We start from the raw sequence: 27,446 nt of genomic DNA on the forward strand, positions 1-27,446 counted from the left end.
TCCACTCGATATAACCATGATTAGTAAGTTAACCCTTCACAGGTTGTTCGTAATAACGGCTGGGTCAAATCTCTGTTTTATCCCCGAGATTACCTCTTGTTCCTTAAGTCCCACTGATCCTCTAATGAACAATTGATTTGTGATCCAATCAACAAACTGAGTCCCTCTCAGACCAATGAAAGGGTGGGGCACCTTGTTCAAGACCCAAAATCATCACTTAAGGAAACAACCTCTCTACTATCCCTAACAGCGGGTAGGAGTGAATTCCTTTTTGCACCTTATGTCCCTAGTTATCTATCCGGTCTTACCCCTGAAATTGAAGTTTATTGAGCCGACACTGTTGAGCCAACCCTAACCTATGCAAATCTAAGGATAATCCCGAATAAACAAGAGTTCATAGTTAGCTAAGGATTAAAGTCAAGTCACCTAGGTCATCGCTTTGAAATAGTCAGTCTTAAACAGTAAACAGCGTTATAAAATAAGAGTGATTGATTTTATGGTCCGATTTTGTACAAACCCTTTTGCACAGGATGCCCCCACTCCTATGTCATAGCATGTACGAATTAAGATCACATCATTTGTAGCACTTTGCAACTCTTTGTAACAACTACAGAGTAGGTCGCATCCGATAATGTTACCAGAATAAGGCACCCAACCTTATTCATATACTATAGATCATTTTGAATATTTACTCGAACCTGATCTACTTTTATATCTTCACATAAAGTTCAAGTACTCATGTAATAGTTAAGGGACTTTTAGGTCTATTGGATTTCTCATAAGCAATACATTCAATAACAATTTATTGCATTTTTAGAATAAGTTTTATTGTTTACAAACCATGAGTTTTAGGACATAAAACCCAACACTCTTTATGTTTCATTCTTGTAACCACCATTCTCATAACCCTATAAATAGAGCTTGTAAAGATCATTTGAAAATAAACTTCAATTGAGCACAATACATATGTTCTCTATTTTCTTCTCTCTATTTCTCTCTTATGTTCTTATGTTTACTCTTAACTCCTCTCTATTTTATAACAATAACCAAATAGTTATCACTAAAAAATATTTGTATATAAATTTATACGCAACACAACTGTGTCTTTGTTGGTTCAATCCAGTACACCAAAGTAACATAGTCCACTACACAACCACTGAGCCAAATCTTACCTTTTAACCTTTGGGGGCACACGAGAGTATATATTTGGTAAATACTTATTTTTTTTTATATTTAATAAAAAATAAAAATATATATAAATGTAACTCGTCACGTCGTGAAAGGGGCTATGTACCATCCTCGGCCCCTTCATAGATTCGCCCTTCATTTATATACAAGAGTTGAATACTCAGTCAAATTTAAAAAAAATAAAATAAAATAAAAAAATACCTTTTTTTTTTTCAAAACTTGGTTTGGTTTTGAAAACATTGGTAAAAATTAGATTTTAAAAAAACAGAAATTTAAAGGAGAATAAGTGTTTATATGTTTAATATTTAGAAACTAAAAATTAAAAATAAAATCATTACCTAATAGATTTAACTATCAAATATTTTTATTTTGTTTGTCTGGCTAAAACCTCAAACTTTTATAGTTATGGCAAATTTCAAAATTTTAAGGTCTAAATTTATATTTATTCTTAAAACAATGTATAAAACAATGTATAAAATTACAAGTTTGATTATTTATTACACATAAAAATATAAGTTTAGCAGACTTTTATTTAAGATTATAATGTCTTAATTAGTTGAATTATTGTCGTCCCGTTTCGTAACTGTTTTGTTTTTAAAAATTAAGCCTATAGACACTACTTTCAACCTTTGAGAACTAAAAAAAGTAGCTTTTAAAACATTGTTTTTGTTTTTGGAACTTGGCTAAGAATTCAGGCTAAGAATTCAACCATTGTACCTAAGAAAGATGCAAATCATTATAAGAAATGTGAAAAAAAAAAAATAGCTTAATTTTCGAAAAAAAAGTAAAAAACGAAATGGTTATCAAATGGGATCACAAGCTTGATTTACAATTGTAAAGTATGTCAAATTCACAAACACACACCACAAATCTTATCTACTAAAATTTTAATATTTATAATTCTTCAAATCTAATAAATAGATTTGAAAACTAAAAGTTGACCATATCATTTAAGCCTTATTTGGTAATCATTTAAGTCTCATTTAGTAACCATTTCATTTTTTGTTTTTTGTTTTTTAAAATTAAGTCTACAAATAGTCTTTCTACCTCTAAATTCTATGTTTTGTTATCTACTTTTTACCAATAGTTTTGAAAACCAATCCAAATTTTGAAAAAAAAAAAACAAATAGTTTCTACACACTTACTTTTGGAATTTGGTTAAAAATTCAACTATTGTATTTAAGAAATATGCAAATTATTTTTAAAAAAATTGAGATGAAATAGACTTAATTTTCAAAAACAAAAAACAAAGTGGAGTTTTTAGTTTTTGAAAATTATACCTATAAATACTATTTCCATTTATTATTTTCTATGTTTGATTGCCAACGTTTTAAGAGCATTTTTAAAACCATGACCAAAATTTGAAGATTGAAATTTGACACAGAAATCAACTCTTGTATTTGAGAAAGATGCAAATTATTGTGAGAAGAGAACTTGAGGAAATAAGTTTAATTTTCAAAAAATAAAAATAAAAAAAATAATTATCAAACGAGGTCTAAAATATTTATTTTTGTTTTTGGAAATTGAAATTGATTACCACGTAACCACACAATTCCTTGTCCAATAGAAGTTGATAGATTTTCTTACCAATTCTTTTTAAAAAAGGGGGGAGGGAGAGGAGAAAGAAGTAGAAAGATTTCAGTACCTTCAATAAACAAATGAAGATTTAAAATTCATACCGCATGCTGCGACAATGAATGTGCAATTGTTCCAAAAAAATCTGATGTCCATTGAACATTCAATGAAGAACAGGGGTTTGCTTTCAGTTTCACTGGGTTATATACATAATAAATCATTTCATAAGTTCAAAACGGCTATCAATGTGAAAAGATAAAGAGATAGCTCTAAATCTCCTGTAAAATCCCTACTAATGAGCTCTTACATAATGGACGGCTCATACAATCACCACCTTCATGTACTTGGTACCATTGAGTTCCATGTTCCTCCAATCAACGTCCCAACTCTCTCACCCTTTATGGCTTTCGAGATGTTGTCTGGTTTTGTTAGATTGAAGACAACAACTGCAAGAAGAAGCAAAATAATCATTAGTTCAGTTTATTCTAAGCCCATGTCAATAACTTGTATGCTATTGCCTTCTGTTGTTTGTTCAGTTATTATTTTAAAGAACAGTGATCTAATATATACTATGAAGAAATATACAATACATACCGGGAATGTTGTTTTCCTGGCATAGAGTAATGGCTGTCATGTCCATCACCGAAAGGTCCTTCGAAGTCACCTCCTGGTACGTAAGAGTCTCAAGTAACCGTGCATTTGGGTTTTGCCTCGGATCATCATCATAAACTCCGTCAACGTTTGTCGCTTTCAACAGAACTTCAGCGTTAACTGGATATAGACAATTTGAAAGTCAGTGTTACAGAGATGATTCATTGCCAAACACTAAACACAGTTTCAGTAATTAGTTAAAGTAAGAAGTTTGTGTCAGTTTGGAATAACTTCATAGATGTTTAAAAATACTTTTTCTTAATCATTTATAAACACTTTTCTAAGCGCTTAGAAAGGCATTCCAATCAGACTCTTAATGTGATTTGACTCACTTTCTGCACAACGTAGGGCTGCTGCAGTATCTGTAGTGAAAAATGGATTGCCTGTACCAGCTGCAAAGATCACAACTCTTCCTTTTTCCAAGTGCCTCACAGCCCTACGTCGAATATATGGCTCTGCAACCTCAGACATGCGAAACGCAGTCTGTACTCGTGTAGGAATGCCTATACTCTCCATTGTGGCTTGAAGAAATATAGCATTCATGACTGTTGCCAACATCCTGAAATATAGAACTAAAGTTTCAAAAACCAGTAATGCACAATGTCCACCAGCATACTTGAAACAATCTTAGTACTAGAAATTACTAGTCAAATATCTAGTGGTGGTTGTTTCCAGGAATGTAGTCCGGTACCATAGAGAAGATGCGGAATTTGTAGGGAGGACAACATGAGTGGAATATGTTCTTGTTTTCATGTGAATAACAAGTATGATATCCTTTCATTTACTCAACATAATAGAGATATATTCCTATTCCATCTTCATTTTGTGTGAACTTCCACGTTGCTTGCATACAGGTATGTGCAATGGCAAAATGTGGTACCAAAAGACTCCAGAAATATATAGTACAAAGGAAATTACCCAATGTAATCAGCAGATGAACGGTCCAAACCACTAGATCCGGCCCACGAGGATCCACGGAAAATGTTACCCCCACCAACTACTATAGCAACCTGAAATAAAACACCATCCACAATGATTGCACATTCCAAACAAGGAAAAAGAATTAGCTTCAGAACTCCATTACTTAACATATTCAATCAATGGATTTGTATCTCTCCAAATAGTTACAGATTATTGCTGTTACAGCATTGAGATTCAATTGAACAGATGCACGGAATCATAGAGAAAAGGATCTTGTATGCATATAAAGGTCGAGCTACCTCAATGCCCAGACGGGTCACAGCTGCAACCTCCCTCGCAATTGCCATAGTAACCTGCAGTCAAGAAGTAGCTCAAAAGTAAAGCAAGGAATCAAAAATTATGAAAAGGACACAGCATACATGTAACACAAAATCATCCTTCAAACACCAACCTTTGGATCAATATTCTGCAACCGATCACCAGCAAGTGCTTCACCGCTTACTTTAAGCAATACTCTTCGCCATTTATACGATGGCATGGACATGGAAGCTTCACTTAGTGTCATCCCACTAGGAGAAATAGATGATATCTGATGCTTCATGCTAGAGAGAAAGAATATAATAAAATCAAGGAAAAACTTAAATAGAAACGTTATCTTTAAACAAGAGCATGCGAAGCATAGATCATTGGAAATAGAGAATCTATTTAGAGAAGGCCACAGCCAACAAAACAACGAGAAGTACTAGGTCATCACTAAGTATGAATAGCTTTACAATCTAAAAAACACTCTCGTTCCCAAGAAGAGCAAATGGAAAGCCTTCTCCAAAATCAATTAGGAGAACAATCCAACGTTAGCTTAAAAGTAATGAGTCAGCTTTCAATGCTAACTGACAAAACCAACTCAATGACAGGGCATACTCAATATGGTAAGGGAGACAAATTGAAACTTGTACTATCATTGACTTCTTAAAGCAAAACGGCATTTTGTTGTTTTTAAGCCATTGATGAGATCCTTATCATTTCGTTTACAACACAAAGTACAAACCACGTACATATGTTCATAGAGGAAAAAGAGTGAGTTTCTACTCCAGAAGCTTCACAGACATATTGTTGTGTTTAAAGTGTTGTTTACAATCTGAAGTCCAGAAGTTGAAAAATAAGATTCATGTACGGGTGCACAGCACTCCTGGTGGTGGGCAATCTCATTTAACACGGTATTATGTTTAATGTTATAAAGAAAGAAGACAAAAAATGCACGAATATCCATTCGAACCCGAAGAAGTTTGTTCGGTAGAGAAGAACAAAGATAACGTCATTCCTTCCTTGAAGTTATCGTCTCCTTACCATCATAGGAAACTCCAACAGTAACAGAAAAACAACAACAAAAGAGGAACTCAATCTCCAAAACAATGGGAAGCATCTTATCCTTCACTCATACAAACTCTTACAACAGGGGGGGAAATTAAAACTCTGCTAATCACTCTACTTTACGACAACAAAACTATCTATGCAGGTACACAACAATAAACCAACATTAGAGATTGAACAATTTCCCATATACAAATTATAATCACTAGCTCAGTATTTCATTCCATCTCTCCGGACTCGTAATTTCAAAGCAATTATCAACTAAAAATTGATTAACACACACACACACACAAACACACAAATACAGGGGCAGGGATGACGGGCATATCCACTATCCATACCTCCGGTTCAAAGGGTCAGAGTTGGAACCCATTTCGCGAGCGGAAGAGTTAACAACGAGAGACCCATTTGAGGTGGGGTTATCCATCTTTAAACCATGGCAATGGGGTTTGAAGGGATTAAGAAATTGCAAAGAAAACGAGGAGGAAGAATAAGAAGCAGAGCTGGAGATAGTATCAAAAGAGAAAGTGGGAACGAGGGAAGTGGGAATTGCCATTGAAGAAACGAAGAAGGAAGAAAGATTGTCTCCCCCACCCAAAAGGGCGCCTTTCCCGTCTGTCTCGGCTTCCAAATGCCGAAGTGAAAGTGGGTTTAGGGTTCTTTCTCACAGTCAGCTCCTTGTTGTTGGAATCAAGAGGGGGAATTGGAGCTTGTGTGTGAGTTTTGTTTGTAGTGAATCAGTGATTATCTCAGGGAAACAGATAACATCATTTTCTTGAAGGAAATATCTCGTGCTTTTGTATAGAGAGGTTGAAGATACTCCCGGATCGCTATGTGTCCACGTAAACCTTTATATTTATATATTTGAATCTTTCTTGCCGAGGATAAGTGGATGTTAATTGTTAATTACTTAATATCGTATTTATACCATTTATACTTCGATAATTTTCTAGGGCTACAGTACTACCATATGCTTTTTATTATATATTGGTCTATATAAATATGAGTACATCCCAAGGTAAATATATAGTGAAAGTGTTCAAAAGTATTTACATAAATATTAATGGAACTTGCATGATGTTTAAAAGTGTCACTTCTTAAAAGTTATTATACTAATCACATATACATTTGGTTTGTAATATAATTTCAACCAATTATCTTTTAGACAATTATCTTTTAAATGTATATTTAAAAGTAAATAATTTATCTAATTTTTTTAACATATATATTTTTACGTACGGCAAACATGATACCTTTTTTGTTTTTAATCAAGTAATATATATTCGGTAGAAGATGATTTGACCTATTAAATAAAGTATACTCAAACTAGTTGAATTATGTTTTGATTTATATAAGTGACCTATACTAATGAAATGTTTATTGTAAGTATTTTAAACGTTTGTGACTGTTTGAGTTAGGGTGCATATATCTAGATTAATCTTGGGTGAGAACTACATAATTTGACTTTATTATTTGAATGTGTCGCAAAAAGATTTCATTAGCTAATCAAATAATTCCAATTTTTTTTTTTAAAAAAAAAAGGTTCAACGTTTAGTTAAAAAGAAATTAATCATTAAGTTATCTATTAAAATGTTTCGTCATGGAAACAAAACATAGTAGATGCATCGCAAATTTTATAGAAGTTTGAAGTTGAATTTAAATAGAATTCAAATTAGACTCTCCCAGTTCTATGAATATATACATCAATAGAATCTTTATTTGGGGCCTTAGGGCACCCCCAAATTGAGCTTTCTTTTCAATTGTTGATTCATGATTTATTAGTATTTTTGTTTCTCAAACAAAATTTGAACAGAGAATATGCATTATCGAAATTATGTAAGTAAAAATTACACGGATTAAATTGGAAGTAAACTTATAGTTTTAAGAAAAAATGAAAATATTTCTAAATATATAATCTTATATCTATTTTAAAGCTACTTATTACGAACAAATGTACAAATTTTCTTCCAAAATTTAACACTTGACTATGAAGTGTAAGAAAAACATCCAAATGACAAAAAAATCTGCTAAGTGTAAATACATTGGCAGGTAATATTCACAAAAACAAAACAAGCAAAAATGGTGGCCTGCCTCTTTAGAGCTTTCAGACCTCTGAAACATACTTTTTTAGAATAAATAAACAAATAGAAAGGGATTTCCTCTATAGCTCTGGTTGGAAGATACAAACAGGATAAAGAATCAACCACATGAAATTTCATGTTTTCTCAGTTTCTGAAGCCTTTTCTGCTTTTGGAAGCTCAGATAAATTGAGCTATATCAAGCACAGCTTCAATTGAATTCCTAAAGCTTGATGGGCAATCCATAGTTGTGGAATGTCTTTATAGTTCCATCTAATCCAGCCACGACGATCACAAGTCCCCATGTGTCGAGTTGAGATGCGTGGCCATAGACATTGTTATGATGATTTAGTTTCTTTTGATGACAATCTTGGTATTGCAGGTTGCCATTTTCATCTTCTGCAATTGGTAAATCCCAGAGAGGTAGTCTCTCTTCTGGCCATGTTGCAGAACCTCGGCGTAGAACCTCGGCAGAGAACCAATTACCGAACGAAAAACGCTCGTCTCTTGTCCAAGAAGCAGCCCTTTGGTAATTCTTTCTCTGCGAAAACTGTGGTTTGTTGTTACTGAAGCACTTTGGTTCAGTTCCAATGCCAGGCCATGGGATAGCAACAGACACACCATCAGAAAAGAAATGCTCACAAGACTGCTGAGATTTTGTTTCTTTCATTGATGGAAGGCGAAGGCTATCGTAGTTCCACATATATACACGAGAGTCCTCTCCAACCGATACTATATGTTTCCCATTTTTCGTAAAGGAAGCAGACATCTGACTCCCCGACTTCGATAGACCTACATTTCGAAATCGAAAACCAGAAGGTAAGCATCTAGACCTTAAAGATTCAATGAACTATAAGTCACCTAAAATTTCTAGCCTTTATTCCAATGCTAGCAAGCAATATATGATGGCTAGCTCAAATTACAGCTATCAAAAGAGAAAAACACAACTTCCCATCAATAGATCTTTACAAGTCAAGTGCAGATTCAATGGACATCTCAATTTTCTAATTTAAATATGGGTTTCAATGCCATCCATCAACAACTATTTATGAATAATTCAAATGAATAAGCATAATGCAGCCCCCCTCCCCCTTCATGCTTTAACTAAGACAGCTTGCAGATTTGAATACTCGCATTTGGTAATTGAAGAGATATTTGAGCAATTAACCACTCATGGTTGCAATGTTAAACATCATTTTTTTCAAAATGGATTTTGGAACATAATTATGCTTCCTATCAGAAAATTTTACTCCTAGATGAAGGCCAGAGATTATTATGATAGATTATCCAGTAAAATGAATTCTGATGAGCCATACCTTTGTATTTGCTGACGATTTCAGTTCCTTCAAATATTCGTATTTTAGAGTCTTCCGAAGTTATCATCACTCTCTGAGAATTTTCCCGGCAAAACTGCAAAGAATGGCTTTTAAATTGAGGCAATGTTATTTAACATAATACTTTCTTAGTGGAACTATCAACGTTATGAGTAAAACCTGAATGCCAGTGATCCTTTTGCCCGAGGCTTTTTTTCTACCTTGAAGATTGATCTGTGCATCCAGATGAAGATAATCACCTACAAAACACCATAAAAATCTAAATCAGTAAAGGAGTTGAAGGGCAAATCCTGCATACACTTTAAAATATTATGAGGGATGCACCACGGTTTGTACCTGATGTTTTGTAGAAACGACAAGTGCCGGTAATTGAACCAACAGCAAACCCCTGCTCGCATATAAGAACAATGCATATCAGAGCACAGCATATGTCATATGTTACCAACCATAATAACGGTCCAGGCATATAATCCATTTTGTGAGAGCTCATGATTCGCACCTTCCCATTTGGTCGATAAGATATAGCGGTAATTAGATCTCGGATATCAACCCAATCAACAACACGCTGCTTCTTCACACCCCAAATCCGGATTTTGCCATCAATCGAGCCACTAGCGAAGTAGTTTTCATCCATTGGATTGAATTGGATACAAGTCACTGGTCCCAAAAGAGAAAGTAACAACAATTTAGAAAAGAGAATAGAGCCAGTAGAAGATTGAAGGGATGCAGAAATTAACAACTTACCATAGTTTTTATGGTGGAAAACGTTGAGACATTGGTCAGAGCCGATTTGCCACAAGCGGACGGTTTTATCCTTTGAGGACGACAGAAGACACTGCAGCAAGAGATTCTAGTTAGCTTTGTATCTTTTGACAGTTTTGAAAAAACAATCAGTTGTAATAGATAACTTACGTTGGAACTAGACCAAGCTATGTCCAAGACATCACTTGAATGTCCATGGAGTTCTTGTATTGGCGACTCATCAATCTGGAAAACCTTTTCAGGAATGACAACAGTAGCAAATCTTGACGATTTGCTGCTGAAACTAAACTTCCCTTCTCTTGGTTTGGTGTTATAATTTTCATCACTTGTTAAAAACTCACTGGAAGCATTTGTATACGTTACATGCCAAATGCGTACAATTCCATCTTCTCCTCCGCTCGCCAAATACTTACCATCTGGACTAAACTTCATTGTCCAAATCAATCCCTTATGTGCACAAATCTGCTGTTTCATATACAATGCACTAAATTCTGAACACCTCTTTTTGTGTTGATACACCTTCATTCTGCAACTTTTGGAATTAGCTGGATTCAATTTCGATTCCCCAGAAAACTCTGTACTCTTTCGTCTTCCTGCCTTGTTTTTAAATGATCTCCACCAAGTCAATATTTTCTTTTTACCCACATCAATATCCTGGCAAGCTTCATCATTAGCTTCACCGAGGCACCATCGAAAGCTGGAGTTGGAAACAGAAGACGGTTGACTGGTTGCCTCGTTGCTGAATTCAGCAGTTTGCATCTCATTGTGGCATACTACTAAATCATTATCCTCCACATTACAGCTAGGTGTATAGTCAGAGCTTGAAACAGCTCCACTAGACTCTGTAAGTCTCTCCAATTCCATCCTCTCTGACGAACTACTAGATTCAATCTCTGAATCCTGGGCACAAATACTAGAAGATGCAAATTCGACCAAACCAACTTCTTGAAGAAAACGGTCCCTTCTCTTCTTAATGCTCTGAGGCTCACTCATCCATATTTCATATCCCAACTTGCTGAAATCCGCTTCTTCAGCTACCAAGGACTCCTCTAATGGCAAGTGATCTTCTGAATCAAAGAAAACGTCTGCATCTCCATCAGAGCTCAGCATGTCTTGTTCGAGGAGCAGTATTCCACATCAAAGGCCAAACACTAAACAATTCTACAAGAGAGCAAAGGAGGAAACTCAGCAACTTCTTTAATATGCACGTAATCCAATTATCACGGGCCGAGTTTTACTCAGTAATAATATACTAAACACTGAACATGGTCTACAGGCAATGAGTCGGCAGAAATATAATATACAAATAATTCTAAGCGCAAAGGACCAACTCAACTATCAACCTCAGGAATGTACCAAAGACACTGGTTTTTGCATGTTCTAAAATTTTTATATGCAATTACTTCACACGACTTTGGATTAAAGAAAGCAAAATGGACCCAAAAGAAAAGGAAATGATGGGAATAATCAAATACAAGAAACACAGCCCAAGAAAGCGAGGTTCGAAGGCTATACCTCGAGATCACCACAAAGCAACAGCAAAATTCGACAGTGTCACCGACCCGGCTAAGATTATGGCTAATGAAACTTCTCACGAGTCAATCCCCACGTCTTTGAACAAAGTATAAAACAAACCCAAAAAAAACTAATCTAAGTTCTTTGTATCGAGCTCAAACCCAATGGAGGGAGGAAGATCAATCTCTACATAAATAAAGAGAAAATGGCGGGGGAAGGGAAAAAAAGAAGAATTGGGCTAAAAGCAAAACAGATGTCAGTTATTGTAGCGAAGAGGAAAGGGGTCTCGAGATCTGTGTTTGAAATTGTAAACGCACGAGCGACAAACAAGAGCGGCGCGGTCCGATAAACAGAAGCCTGTGGCTGTTGTTTTGCTTCTGCAGCCACTCTGTGCTCGCCTACTTATCTGCAAAGCACAACAATCTATGTAAGCGCAACCAATAAAATGGGTATTGGATACATATATAGATATTCATGATAATGAAAGAAGTTAAATTACATCAAGTCAGAGAAACCCATTTGAACTTTTGAGTACAGGAAGATATGGATCGTGAGGTTTCTCAGAAATGATGCTGATTTAGTGGAGGTAATTCAATGGAAAACCTAACTCAGGGAGAAGTTTTTAAGCCACTTTCCACAATTCAGCCGAATCCAGATGGGAAAATTACAAGAAATGTTCAAATAAAGCCAAATTCCAAAGACCCAGTAGAGAATAAAGAGAGATTTAAGCAATTAAATTATCAAAAGTAAAAAAAAAAAAAAAAAAAAAACAGTTGGGTTCAGCTCAGCATCATTATAAATATAATAGCCTTTTTTGAGTGCTTCGAAAAGAAGCATTTAATGGCACAAATTACAGCAATATAAAGAGGAAATTGTGAAAAGAGAAGCAGACATAGAGAGTCTGAGAAAGCTTCTTCTGCTACAGCCACAAACCATATCTAGTAATCCCCTAAACCATTTAGCCATAGCGAGAAAACAAACACAAAACACACACGTTAATAACTAATAATCATCCTCCTAAAGAATAAAAACCCAACCTAATTTACCTAAAACCAAACACTCGGGACTTGGCCTTTCCCTTTTAACTCCACAACTGCCCCTCAATCAATTCCCCTTTCTATATGTCTCTCTCAGCTGCCATTCTTTTATCAACTCTGATATAAATTCATTGGGGCTCGTGTAGCAGAAAATGTTTTTGTTCATAATTTAAGATGCAATGGGCTAGGCAAGCTACAGACTCATTTTTTCTTGTTTCTGGTTTCTGGGTATGTTTTTGTTGGGAGTTTTGTTAATGTTGACAGAAATAATAAGAATATTGGATTCTGGGTTTTCTCTTATTGATTCATATATTTACTTGCATCATTATAGTATATAAAGCTTAATCGAAAAAGGGTTTCTCCCTTTTACCATTTCCATGATACAAAGCTTGAAGTTGCCCCAGATTCTCTCAAAACCGATCCATTTTTCTTTCTTTCTTCTACCAAACAGAGAAATCTCACAGACAATGATAAGAAAAACTAGCTATTCCTTTCTAAAAATGTCGCAAGTTCAAAAGGGTCGGATCAGATTCATAAGAAGAAACTCACGGGACAACAGATCCAAACCAAAACACAGATCAACAAAGAGAGTAAACAAGGAAAAAAAACAAAAAACAAAAAACAAAAGAATCACCATATTTTCAGCCCTCTCTCATCTTTGTCTATGAACTTGACACGGTTCTGGATTCATACAAACAAGATATGGAAGAATCCAAGTTGAGTGTACCGCGTCCATTTCTATAAAGAAAGAGCACCAGAAATAGGGAACGAACAACAACAAAAAAAAAAAAAGAAAGAAAAGAAAAGAAAAAAACGAATACGAGAGAGATTAAAATATTCACTATGGAGCAGTAAGATAAGATTGAAATTTTGGGGGTTCCTTTCTTTTTCTATCCCCTCTCTGTTTTTGACACTCGACCTTTTTTCCGAAGCTTCCAAATTCACGATGATCCGTACCCACCGCTCATCTTGGCCTCACAAACCAGGAAGAAAACACAAAACAGAAATCCCCAAATCCCTAAATCCTCGATTTCCCATTACATTTTCGTTTATTATTTACCATAATCCCATATTAATTAACCCCCATTATCGATAACAAGCAAAATTTTGCCTCAAAGAACACAGACAAGACAACCATCAAGTGTTAGAATTAATTCTCTAATCTTTATTAAAACAAGAATAATTAAGAAAGATAAAGAATCGATTTTTATGTAAATGTAACAACTATATGACAATATTTCATTCAACCCATTATTCTATTTCTAGTCCTTGTGTAACTTTTTGTAAGGCAATGACCCAATTCCCAATAGGGCCTCATAATTGAACTATATACTAAAAATATTAATTAATTAAATGAAACTTAGCATAAATTAATATTTGTGGTGGCTATTATGAAAGAGAGTGAAAATTGTCAAATTAGAAATTTCAAGATCCTAATAATTTAATAAGTGAATGGTCTATATAGAGATAAAGATAAGGGGAAAAGGGCTAAAAGTATTATTCTCCATAGAAAGTTAGCAAAACACAAAACCCCATATTTTAATAGGAATAAATAGAAGGATAAAAAAAGTTGTTTTCTTTTTCTTGGTTATTTATTTTTATTATTATTTGGTTCTCATCCCTAAGAGGATCCCATAATTGTGCAATTTGATTGGTTGGTTGGAGATTATTTTATGAATTTTTAAGAACAAAGTTTATGGGAAAATGTTGCTTTAAAATTATGCAGCATCATTCTGTCTCAATTATTAGAATCATATGTTTAGCAACAGCATCCCCAATCACAAGTTCTGATTTTCCCCACTTTTATTTTTTTTATTTTATTTTCCTCTCTCTCTCTCATTTTCCATTTCACTGTTCATCTCAATAATTTATTTTCTTTCTGACCCCTTAAAAAAAGCTTTGTAAATTTAGTGGGAGAAATAAAAGTTTGGTATGTTTTGGACATTATTACTTAATACTGAACTATACTATTTTTTGCCATTACAAAACAACATTACATTAAAAAAAACAGAGTAATTAAGCAAAAAACATAAATGTAACACATAAATATGGAAAAAAATTGAAACTTTATAAGATGAACTATGAATTAACTTCATAATTGAACAAACCCATATGAGATTTTAGAGAGAGAAAATAAAAAAAAATATTACATAGGGGAGAGAGAGAGAGAGACTAACTGGTTGTGAAGATATATAGCAATGGCAGAATTGGCTTCTCAAAGGGGAAAATTAAACTGAAAATTCCCAAAAAGGGTATTCTTTGTGGAAGGATTTAGAGAGAGAAAGAAAGAGGGAGAGAGAGAGAGAGAGAGGAATCTAATTTGGGATGAGTTTAGGGAGGAAGGTGGAATATTTATATGTTGAATGATTTGGAAAATAAAAAATAAAGAGGAAAAAAGAAAAAGGGAGAGAGAAAAAGAGTATTAGAGAAATGGATGATGGAACCTTTTTTGTTGCATATCTTCTCTCAATCTTCCCTCGATTTCCTCTCTCATTCCAAGCCAAAAACTCCCACGCTCATTATTGTTGTTAGTTTTTTTCTTTTTAATTTGGTCAATAATTATAATTACTTTGTTTCATTTTTTACCTTCTCATAATACTAGTGAGCCACAATAATGTCCTTTTCTTTATAGGCCTTGTCCAACTTTGATCCTTAGTACATGTATGGTTCATGTCAAAATCCGATCATAAAAACAAACTTGACTCTTTTACTCGATAATTTATTAGGTTCGACCCTAAATCTTGGTCAAAGACGAGTACCCTAGCTTGGGCAAGGATCCAAGTCGATCCCTTTCTCTAGAAAGATATTATTTTTTTGTTGGACAAAGCGTGTTTGATTAGACAATTTGTTCAAGCTCTTTTCTAGGCGTTATTTTTTGCCCATATCTTGTTATTTTCTTGGACTTGTTGTTTCTATTTTTGTTTGATGTCAATTACATTCTTCGGTCTAAAATCATTTATAACATGTAGATTGATGACATTTAAAAATCATCGATATGTAGCTTAGAGCAAAATAATCGTTACAATATGGTTTTATAAATAATTAAAAAAAAAAAAAATTCTAGTTTCAGTGTAAAACATTGTAAAATGTAATAATAAAACATATCATGTTGGTGCAAAAGCAATATATATAAAAAAGGCATGGCTAAATAAAATCATCTATTTGATTAGCCTAAATACATATGAGGCCTAAAACTTGTTAAATTAAGTTATAAGTTTAAATAATATGAATAAGATTTAACATTATTTATATCTAAACTAATAAAATTTAATTTATAGGTATAACATAAATAACTAATAATAATACTTCTGAGAAAAACTAATAATAAAAAAAATCAAAAATAATAATAAAAAAAAAAAGTCAAATTATTTACAGGCATAGTAAAAAAAAAAAAAAAAAAAAACACCGATAGATATTGATAAAATTCTATAAGCGTCTATTAATTATAGACTTCTATCCGTTTTTATTACTGATACACTAATAGATTTCTATCAACCTTTATAAGAAAAATATAAATTTTATTATTTGTGTATATAATTTTTCTTATTTTTTATTTTTAAAAATCTCCATAATAATAACAATAAGATGAAGTATGAGGTTGGGAAATTTTCTCTCAAATTTTTTAAAAAGTAAATGGAAATATTTTTCCTTTTCCCTATCGAACATTTTTTTTTTTTTTTTGTTACCCTCGAGTGGGTCTCACCAAACATTTTGTGATCATATCCCTATCATCGTGTAGGATGATTTAAAGTTTTGCTTGTCGACTATTTAAAAACATAAAACTAAAAATAAGAGATAGTCGGGTTTGGAATTGTCGTAGCTTTCAAAATAATTTATAGTAATAATGTTTCAAGAATATTATTAATCACATGAAGTAAAATTGTATTTGATAAATTTCAATTTTAAACATTAAAAAATATATAATGGTGATCGATAACTTAATATTTGAATTGCTATGATTTAGCTATAATCACTAAAGTAGAAATATTATTGTATATTGATATTCTGTATCAATTTTACTATAAGATAATTATTTAAAAATTTATATGCTTTAAATTGAAAATAACTTTATTCTCATCTAAATTATTAACAGTTGTTAAAATAAATGGAATCGATTTAACTGTAGTTGATATTAAATAGAGAGGAAAATAATAATAATAATAATAATAATAAAGACATGGATGGATAAATCTGTAATTTTAAAGACATCAGTTCCTCGAGATGAGTATGAGCATGAGTTTGAATGTAAGAGCAATTTGAGATGTGATTTTTGATAAATTAATAAATAATCAAAATTTTCAAACGTCTTGGATGGTTTAAGATTCTCCCACAATTACTTTTTACTCCTAGAAACACAATCCCAAATATATCCTTAATAAATACAAAGTTGCATATTTAAAGATATATATTTAGTAGAAGATTTTAAAAAATAGATTCCACGTTAAACTTTTTTTATTTTGTGATATAATGAATTAAGTTTATGACATAAAATACTATCATTTTAATTTATTTTTTTTTAACATAATCCTACCACTTATAATTTTAAGTTGAAAACTTAGGATATAGTAGTAACATTAAAATGTTGTTTTTATAAACTACAAAATTTCAAACAACGAATCTAAAAAAACATAAAACAAAATTAAGATAATTTATTCTTAGCATTTTTTTCAACAATAGTATAACTATATAAGAATTAAAATAAAAAAATATATAAAAATTTTAATAACTAGAGTATAATTTAAATCTCAAATTCAATTGATTTTCTTTATGGTTAAAGAAAAAAAAAGTCGATATCATTTTATTTCCATCAACTTTATTGGTTGTATCAACTTAACTCTAAATTATAAATTATATCAATTTAAACTTCAAACCATTAATATATCAATTTAAATATTCTATTATGTATTATTTGAATACACTTAAGACAAATTAAAATTAAAATTGATATGTTTATAAAAATTTAAAATTTAAATTAACATAATTATTAATTTAATATTTAAATTAACACAACTAAACTTGGAGATAAAAATTAAAATATTTCCATCGACTCACTGTTATTATCGTGACATTTTATGGGACCTGACTTATTTCTCCCACTTTTCATTTCCACCAATAAATAAAAAGACATGAAGATTTGGACAGCCACCTTGATGTTCAAGTTTTTATTTTTTATTTTCTCTTTTCTCTTTTCCATTTTTTTTTTTTACTCCAATCTGTTCAAAGATATAAAAATAAAATAATAGCATTGGAAATTGCCAAAACAACTTTTCTAATGAAAAAAAAAATATTATTTTGTTTTTTATATCAAAAAAAAAAATGTCCATACATATCTAAACCATATGCTCAAACATAATATATGCAAGCCTTTTAACCCTAGACTAAAAAAATCTCAACTTTTCATCGTTTGACAGTAATAAAATTCTATATAGTAATTGTCAACTTGAATGATATTCAATCGGTCACATGTATATTATCAACTAAAATAATTAGAAGTTCAAATTCCTTCAACTTCAATTTCCATATATTGTTAAACTATAAAGGTTGTAGTTTTTTTAGTACAACAAATATGAAGTATGGAAATTTGAACTTCCGATCTCAAGTGAAAATGATACATGTCAACTAATTACTAATTACTGTACGGAATTATACTCTTGTTGTTTTATAAGGTAATAGATTTTAAATATACATATCGTATCAATAATTATTTTGAACCATATAAAATGAAAGAGAAAAAGAATGTGACAACAAAATAACAACACCTAATCGATAACGAAATTAAGATAAAGTTGGATAAAATAACTACATGTTTAGCACAATATTGATTATGAATAATATTAATGAATGGAAACACTTGGGCATGACCTTCTTTCTTAATTATAATGACATGTTTGGTTGTTAATAATTAATGTTAAAAAAAACCAAAGTTCCCCACTTTCACATGCCTTACTGTTTGTATCTTTTCGACTTCTACTTGGACTTTGCTCTCAACCCTTTGACTTGGGGATTTTGCACTTTCTCCCAAATCCCACACAAATCCCAACATTCAATTTTACATTTTTTTTATTTTCCTTATTAAACCATATTGAAAAAGTCTTTGGTGTCCATTTTTCAACCAATGATTTTTAAAATTTTATATTTGGTTGCCTTTTAGATGCTTCACTGGCAATTTTTGTTGTTGGATATCACTCATCCATAAGTTTGATATTGTCTTTTTTTTTTTTTTTCCTTTTTCTTGGTTTTAATTAATTAATATTTTGAAGATTACAAAGATTTGTATGGTTCATTAATCAACATTTTTGAGAGATTAACAGCTAAAACATTATACCAAAATGAGAGAGAACATGTGATCATATATATTTAGTCTACCTAATTGATGATATTCTCTTAAAAAAAAACATCTGACAATATCATACCCACCTGAAATTTTTCAATAATTTAGGTTTTTTTTTTTTTTTTTTTTTTTTTTGAAGAGCAATGATCTTGGAGAATCATTGATATTATTAATTAAATACCCAATTTCATAACTTTCTTTATTTTCCCTTTTTTCAGCTTCCCATCTGTTTATGTTTTTTTTTTTTTTTTTTTTTTGAGATGAAAAAGAAAATCAAATAGATACACTTGAAATGATCACTTATTTAAAATTTTATGTCAAGATAATAATGCAAGCAAACTCTAGATATAACTTAGAAGGGAAAAAAAAAAAAGAAAAGATAATCACAGAAACAAAAAGGTTTTGTTTGGAAATGATTTTTAAAAAAATATTAAGAAAATTCTAGCAAGCATCACTACAAATCTAGTAACATTTATGTTCCAAAATTAAAATAAATTACATAAACTGAGAAACAAAGAATGTTATTTTATTTTATTGAGTTCAAAATGTTATTTTATCTATTTATTTACTTTTTGGGAGGAAAACAATAATATTATTTAACGAGTCAAAAGTGAGTTCAACTAAATAATAATTAATATGATCATTCTCCTTAAAGGTCGAAGATTCGATCTTCCACCTCGATCCCATTGAAAAAATAATGATATTTAATAGACTATATAGTTTCGAATGTTATTTTGTATTGAAATTAATTTCCATTATAATATATTTAGAAAATTTGACATTTTCTTCAGAATTTCTTTGGATCGAGGAATATTTCTCTTCTTATGTTTTATCTTCCACTCTAGAGTGGATGTTATTCTTGGTTGGTTTAGTGGGGTGATTCATGTTTTTTCATTGAAAAGCAATTGTCCTTTTTTTTATATATATAATAAATTGTCGTGATATGAATAAAACAAATAATTAAATCAATATCCATCTAATCAAAATGATATCATAGTTACTATTAATTTTTTTTAATACATAACTATCCTTAAATGATTTTTATTGAGTTTTTTTTTTTTTTTGAAAGAAAAGAAAACAGAAAAAGAAAAAGTAAAATGTGGTTCCATTGGATTTGACCATGTAATCAGTTTTAATTAAGGCCATGGTTAGGATGTCATATTGCATAATAATATATTTTTCAAGTTTCAAAATCAAGGCCCACTTGATTTTTATGAAGTGATGGAAGTGATGTTTTCTTTTTAAATATTAAAAATGCTATAATTTTAATATATTTTTGTTTTTTTCTCTTCAACTATAATGTCAATCAATTCTCACTTTACCCTAATTTTAATATTTTCAAATATTTATTTTAATTTCAAAACTAAGCGTAAAGGACTTTATTATTATTATTATTATTATTATTATTATTATTATTGTCTTCTTGCATTTATGTTTTACTAATTACAACGGAAAATATACATATAAGGGACGAAAATGAGAGGTTTGACAGTATATAATAATACGCCTTAAACATATAAAAGAGAGAGAGAGAGAGAGCAAAAAGAACAAAAAGAAAAAAGAAAAAAAAAACAAACAAATAAGATATAATGCAGTTTTTTTTTTCTATGAAAATAAAATTAGGTAGTGATTGAAAAATGAGATTTTCAAAAATAGAAAAATAAGAGAAATTATTTAGAGAAAATAGTAAACTTTAACTTCTTTTGATAAAGGTTGTTAAAAGTCTATCAGTGTATATCAGTGATAGAAACTAATAGAAGTTTATCATTGATATATCAGTTATAGAAATTGATACATGTCTATCACGGATAGATGCGGATAGATTTCTATCAGATACATGTCTATCACGGATAAATATTGGTAGATTTCTATCAGTATCTATCAGTGATAGAAACTTATTAGTGTTTATCACTGATAGACTTCTATAAGTTTCTATCACTAATAAAAGCTAATAGAAGACTATCATGTCTATTAGTGCTAAAAATTGATAGAAGTCTATCATTGATATCATAATGATACAAATCTATCACGGATAGAAGTCTTTTAGTGTCTATCGATATTTTTGTAATTAAAAATCTGAATTGTAAAACAAAGACTCGTGAAGGTGGTGATTGAAACCCTAATATATTTTTATTCAAACTAGGAAAAAAAAAAAAAGAGTAGATATATTGCTTCTAAAAAAAATGCTTATATTCAAAATAGAAAAATAAGAATAAAATAAAGCCAACACATTCTTGTATTCTAGAAAAATACGGTCGTGAAAAAAAAAAAATTAATGTACGAGAAATTTGCCAACTAACTCAACTAACATTAAAAAAAGATGTCGAGGCTCAATTTGGGGTGTTTTTAAATATAAAAAAATATTTAAATTTTATAACAAAAAGTTTCAAGTACAAAATATTTTTGCTATAAAGTGTAAATATTTTTTAGAATTTTCTATTTATAAGAATTTCTCGCTCAATTTTACCACCTCATATAATGCGAAAAAATAAAATATTATTTTAGTCTCTAAATTTTGAAGTTTTATACTTTCAAATATTTAATTTTAGTGTATGTACTTTCAATAAATTTTAAATCTAGTTTCTACTACTAGTTAATTATAGATTTTTTTATATGTACTAACATTTTAACAATAAAATTTGGAAACATACTTATCATGATATTATCATGAAAATTATTGTTATAATAAAACTAATTTTGATAAAAGTTAATTTGGATAGATTAAATATAAGATTTATAGAAAGCATAATACCTAAATTTAAATATTTGCAAGTGCATAAATTAAAATTGATAAACTTCAAAGTACATGGACCAAGATAATATTAAAAAACAAGAGAAAATTATTGAAAATTAAATTATTTACCCTTTGCTTTTGCAAAATAAATCTGTTAGGTACGAAAGATTTTCTTCTGACCTCGCATTCAAATTTGGAAGGAAATTTTATAATAAAATTGTATGACCATTTTCCATTTAATGAAGATCTTTATTACGACCCTCAATTAATTATAAGGATATGGATACCTTGTAATTCGTATATGGAGTTTTTGTTCTCCCTTCAAGGACATATCTTTAGACGTACTAATTTGAAAAATAACATTCCATGCAAATAATACGAAACTGTTTGGACAATGATTATCCTAAGATTATAATAATTGTCTTAGTAAATACTTTTTCAAATTCCTTAATTAATTACAGTAAACACTATTTCAGACTCTACAGTTTTTATCATTTTACATTTATCATTTTTTAATTATTTACGATCGTGTTTACTATCTCATTCTCAGACTAAAATAGTTTACCATTCAAACATATATTGTTATAAGTCAAACTAAAATAATTTACACCCAGAAACATAAACTATTATAATTTAACTATATTAACCAATCTCTTGTCCCAAATGTTCCTTAAATGGAATTGATGTTCATCACCAGCTTAATTAATATACGAATATGTTAACAATTAAAAAGTATGTAGGACTAATTTTTTAAATTATTTTTTTTCTAAAATAAGGGCCTTGTAATGAATAATTATATATGGACTTATATATGGGTCCTGATCTAAAGTATATTTTCAACGATGTGTGGAGATGTTGAACTTTTAAATGTGCTTAGATTGGTTGGTCTTAATTAAATGTGCAAAGATGGGATATCGAACCATCAACTTTTAGAATGGTAATTAGTGTCTTTGTCTATTAAATTATGTTGGACGTTTATATTAAAAATATAGTTAAATTTTTAACACATATATAGTAATGAAAAAATAGTGAAACTTAATTAATTATAATTATTTTAAAATTAATGAATAAAGGTTAGCTCTTAAGATTGAAAATGAGTATTTAGTGAAAATATGATGTTAAAAGTTTAAATCTCAAAACCTATGAACCAAATTGAAATAAAATTCAAATCTTAAGAATAAAATTATAACATTTTGAAACTTAGGGATTAAATTAAAATTAAATTCAAAACTTAAAGAATAAAAAGTTTAACAGTTTGAAACTTAAATACCAAATAGAAATTAGATCCAACATTTAATGACGAAAAAGATATTTATCCCAAAATTAAATCTTAACCTAATACTGACGTTTTTAAGTTCGTTAATAAAATATAGTCTAATGATGGTTGAAATTGACCTCTCCCAGTATTACAAGCTCTCTATATTTTATCTCAAAATAATAATAATAATAAGCTCTCTGTTTTTTTTTTTTTTTTTTTTTAAAATATAGTTGAGTAAAAAAAAAAAAAAATAGTCAAATAGACTCATAAGTTATTTTCACATATGGGTCAAAGAATGTTGTCGAACTTTTTAAGGCATTGGATGGATAATTTATTTTAAATAAAAAAACAGTATTCTAATGTTTCATCGCACTTGAATGGAAGGTTTGATTAAATAAATAAATACCGAATATAATTAGTGAGAAAACTCTAAAGTTAGGTTTTCTTTTTTTTAAAAAAAAAAAAAAAAAATTATATATATATATAGAGAGAGAGATAATTGGGACAAAATCAAGGATACAAATGAAGTAAACGTGAAGAACCACACCCCTTTTAACTCCAAAAAGAACCCCATCTTAGACTTTAAATTCTTTTGTTGGGTTAAAAACCATTTTTTATCCTTAAACTTTTATATAATTTAGGCTTTGTTTGTTAATCATTTAGATTCCATTTGGTAACGATTTAGGTCTCATTTGGTAATCATTTCATTTTTTAAAATTTAGCTTATGGACATTATCTCCACATCCAAATTTCTTCATTTCTTAGGTATTTTTCACCAATGGTTTAAAAAAAAAAAAAGAACTAAAATTTGAGAACTAAAAAAAAATTACTTTAAAAAATTTGTTTTTTGAATTTGGCTAAGGATTCAACCATTGTACTTAAGAAAAATACAAATCACTGTAAGAAATGTTGATGAAATAAGCTTAATTTTCACAAACAAAAACAAAAAACAAGATGGTTATCAAACGTGGTCTTAGTTTTTGAGTTTTTGAGTTATCAATGGTTTAAAAAATCAAGCCAAAATTTGAAAACTAAGACCCCATTTAGTAACCGTTTCGTTTTTTTTGTTTTTGTTTTTGAAAATTAAGTTTATTTACTCCTCATTTCTTACAATGATTTGCATATTTCTTAATTACAATAGTTGAATTCTTAGCCAAATTCCAAAAAAAGAAAACAATTTTTTAATAGTTACTTCTTTTTAGTTTTCAAATTTTGGCTTTTTTTTTTTTTTTTTTTAAATCATTGGTAAAAAGTAAACTGCAAATGAAGAAATTTAGATTTTAATAGTTACTTCTTTTTAGTTTTCAAATTTTGACTTTTTTTAAAAAAAATCATTGGTAAAAACTAAACTGCAAATGAAGAAATTTAGAGGTGAAATAATGTCTATAGGTTTAATTTTAAAAAACAAAATAGTTACAAGACGGGGCCTAAAAAAATAACTTTTAAAAATTTATTTTTTATTTTGGAATTTGACTAAGAATTCAATCATTGTACTTAAAAAATATGTAAATCATGGTAAGAAATAGAAAGAAAATAGACTTAATTTTTAAAAATGAAAAACGAAAAACAAAAAACAAAATGATTACCAAACAAGGCCTTGAGTTTTTGTTTTTAATTTTTGTAAAATTAAACTATAATACTCTTTCTATCTCTAAATCTCTTGTTTTGTTATCTACTTTCTACCGATATTTTTAAAAACCAAGCTAAGTTTTGGGAAAAGATGGTTCTTAAAAATTTATTTTTGTTTTTATAATTTGATTAAAAAAATCAACTGTTTTATTTAAGAAATATGAAACCATAGTAACTAATTGAGAGAAAATAAACTTAATTTCAAAAAATAAAAAACTAAAGGGAAATTGTAGTGGGTGACAAATCTAATTAAGGAAATTGCAAGTATAGCCTAGGTTTTGTTTTTATTTTGCTGAAATAGTAAAATCCTCTCCCACACCCTTCACACTCGAACTCTGTCCCTTCTCAGTCATCTCTCTAACTCTCATGTTCTAGTCTTGATCTCTAGGTTTTCTAGATTTGGTGGAGTCGCGGGTAGCAGTTGCAGTATGGTGTCGAAAATGAACGGCGGAAAGGATAGAGCAGAGTTGAAGCCGACAAGGGCATTCAAGGACAACGGAAAAGAAGTTCATTGTGCTTTACAATGTTGGGTCATTAGCATTTGAACCCGCCTTTAATCTTTGAAAGTAGGGGCAGAGGAGGGGAGCAAGAGCATTCACGGACGATGCGAAGAAGACGGTTGTCATTGTTAGTAAGTTCTTTACAATTTTCTCTCTCTCCCGGAGGGGTATGTACACCCTTCAAATTATCGATTTTTATATTTTTAATTTAAATTTTTAAGTAATACTTAATAATATTAATTAATAAATACGCAATTGTCAACAATTTCCTTTTATAGTTCCTTGGTTAATGGACAAGCTTGAGTATTCATGACCCAAGTTTTGAATCCTACTTGATGCTTTTTTTTGGACGATTTTCGTGTGATTTTAAGGTTAAATGAAAATAAGTCTGATAGTCTAAAATAACTCTAACAGGCTGCATGCAATGGGGTTTTATTTTGATGGAAATAAAAATGGAATTTCTTAAAAAAAATCAAAATATGAAATTAAAATATAAAGTAGGTGTTAACCTTTTAGTTGTAATTACAAATCAGTCTCTTTAGTTAAAAAAAATAAAAAATAAAAAAGTAGTGTAGTTCCTTCATCTTCTGTGGAAGTATTTTTTCTTCAAAATTTGAAGAAGTTTTTAATATCAATTCTTAACAACATTTTCTTGTATAGGTAATGTTTGCTTTTCCTTTTCTACGTAATTTTTATATGCCTGTTATATTAGTTTTAGAGTTAAAGGTATGAGATAATTTCTTTGGTACTCGTTAGACTATACGCATCATATAATTGACATGTAAGTTTGAAATTCTTATTAAACTTTTTAGTTCTTATATTTTTGAATCTATATAATAATATATTTGTATTGTGGAATAATTTTGTAGAGTCAGTTTTAATTCAATATGGAGAGATATTTTTATTGTGCCGTTAATTTTTTATACATAATTTTTATACTCACATCCCGCTCTATATATTTTTGTTTGTTTCCATGTTATTTTTACATTCACATTACTCGTGTAGGTTTTTGAGCTATTAAACAACTTAAAAACCCAAGAGACTTTTAAGCTATTGAACTCTCTATGCTAGAGAATCAACTTAAAAATTATATTATTGATATGCGTTCAAATATTGAGTTTGTTGAATTAAAAAATATATGTGATCTTGCAGTAAAAATGGTTCCGACGAATAAAGACAGGTCTTTTCATTAGTTTACATATTATTCACCTTGCCATTGATTTTACCTGTTGCCACAGCTACTGTGGAGAGGACATTTTCTGATATGCATATAGTGAATACTCGATTGCATAATCGAATGAGAGATCAATCGATGAATGATTGTCTTATAACCCATATTGAAAATGATTTATTTGATAAGTCATCTATTCAAGTTATCGTGGATCGATTTCAAAACATGAAAACTCGTAAAGGACAATAGTAATATGTTAAATTAGTTAATTTATGAAGTTATGAATATTTTTCTTCTTTTACATTCATCTATAGATTTGTTTTGTTAGACTTGTACGTATAGTGCCCCTATATAAAATTCCTAGCTCCGCCATTGATTACAACCCCTCCATTTTCCAAACAAAAAGAGGCCCTAATTAAAAAAAAAAAAAAAAAAAAAAATCTATTTAGTTACAAAATTGTCACAAGTCTTTATTTACATAAATGCCCTTTAATTTAAAACACTTAAAATAACTAATCATTTTCAACCGTGTATCAATAGTATATCAAGTAAGTGTCTATCAATAGTCTATTGAGTGTGTATCACGTGTATACTATTAGTTCAAGTGTATCAAATCTATATTAGGTATATTAGGTGTATTCGAACTTTTTTGACATTTCGTGGGCTGGGCATGTTTTTTTTTTTTTTTTTGGCATTTTTGTAAAAGTAATAAGTTTGGTTTATGAGCCTAATTTTTAAAACTTAATTTGTCAAATCTGTGAGAAGTCCAAAACTAAATAGTTAACAAACAAGACCTTAATCTTTAAATTTAAATTTTAATAATTTAGTATACGTGCTTTTAAACTTGATACAATTTATCACCCACCACAAGAAACCTAACGAAACTTAAGTGTCTTTCTTTTTTATATCACACAACTACTTATTTTCATAAGAAATTTCATTAAATCTTCCTAATATTTTATATAACAATGACTAAATTATTACTTTACACTAAAATGGATAAACTTAAATTATGACACGAAATTAGAAGTATAAAAACTAAATTATTTTTTTAAAAAGAAGAAGTAGAAAGGCTAAATAGTTGAAAGCTCACTGAATAAATGGCTAATTTAATGAAAGTTCAAGCATTCAAGATTTTTTTAACCTTTAAAAAAGAAAATTAGCATCATATATAAAAAGGAACCAACAGACAGTAGCAATAATAACCCTAATAAAGATGAATCTGATCTTTTACTAAAATTATTTAATTTAGGAATTTATTCCTTTGAACCTCAAAGTGCATGTAATAAATCCACCTAGCTAATTAACAAAGTGAAGAGGGACAAGTAGTTTCCTTTTGCCTTAGATTAGATTGGCTTAGCCTCAAATCAAAAGCAAAATCCATAACAATAATA

The 27,446-nt window shown here is 29.9% G+C and overlaps 2 protein-coding genes across 7 annotated transcripts; both read right to left on the minus strand.

Moving 5' to 3' along the window:
• Nucleotides 1-2,893: 2,893 nt before the first annotated feature.
• Nucleotides 2,894-6,577, minus strand: LOC120072549 (Amino acid kinase family protein). The gene is made up of 7 exons (XM_039024938.2): nt 6,045-6,577; nt 4,787-4,937; nt 4,635-4,688; nt 4,333-4,424; nt 3,747-3,973; nt 3,358-3,534; nt 2,894-3,209 (listed from the first exon to the last, which is right to left on the minus strand). The coding sequence occupies exons 1-7, from the start codon at nt 6,257-6,259 to the stop codon at nt 3,100-3,102; spliced, it is 1,026 nt and encodes a 341-aa protein (XP_038880866.1). The 5' UTR covers nt 6,260-6,577; the 3' UTR covers nt 2,894-3,099.
• Nucleotides 6,578-7,663: 1,086 nt separating this feature from the next.
• On the minus strand, nt 7,664-14,756 carry LOC120073335 (Transducin/WD40 repeat-like superfamily protein). Of its 6 annotated transcripts, none has more exons than XM_039026117.2 (9): nt 14,607-14,756; nt 11,393-11,798; nt 10,028-11,038; nt 9,860-9,950; nt 9,615-9,772; nt 9,452-9,503; nt 9,275-9,354; nt 9,098-9,191; nt 7,664-8,573 (listed from the first exon to the last, which is right to left on the minus strand). In XM_039026117.2, exons 3-9 carry the CDS (start codon nt 10,985-10,987, stop codon nt 8,005-8,007), a joined length of 2,004 nt encoding a protein of 667 aa, XP_038882045.1. In that variant the 5' UTR covers nt 10,988-11,038; nt 11,393-11,798; nt 14,607-14,756; the 3' UTR covers nt 7,664-8,004. The 6 variants fall into 6 exon arrangements, with proteins under 6 accessions (XP_038882045.1, XP_038882044.1, XP_038882043.1 ...); XM_039026116.2 differs by lacking the exon at nt 14,607-14,756 and adding an exon at nt 11,892-13,623; XM_039026115.2 differs by lacking the exon at nt 14,607-14,756 and adding an exon at nt 13,064-13,610.
• Nucleotides 14,757-27,446: the final 12,690 nt, after the last annotated feature.

The sequence above is a fragment of the Benincasa hispida genome, chromosome 3 (genome assembly GCF_027475165.1).
Source record: "Benincasa hispida cultivar pf3 chromosome 3, pf3_genome.v1.1, whole genome shotgun sequence".
NCBI classification, from domain to species: Eukaryota; Viridiplantae; Streptophyta; class Magnoliopsida; order Cucurbitales; family Cucurbitaceae; genus Benincasa; species Benincasa hispida.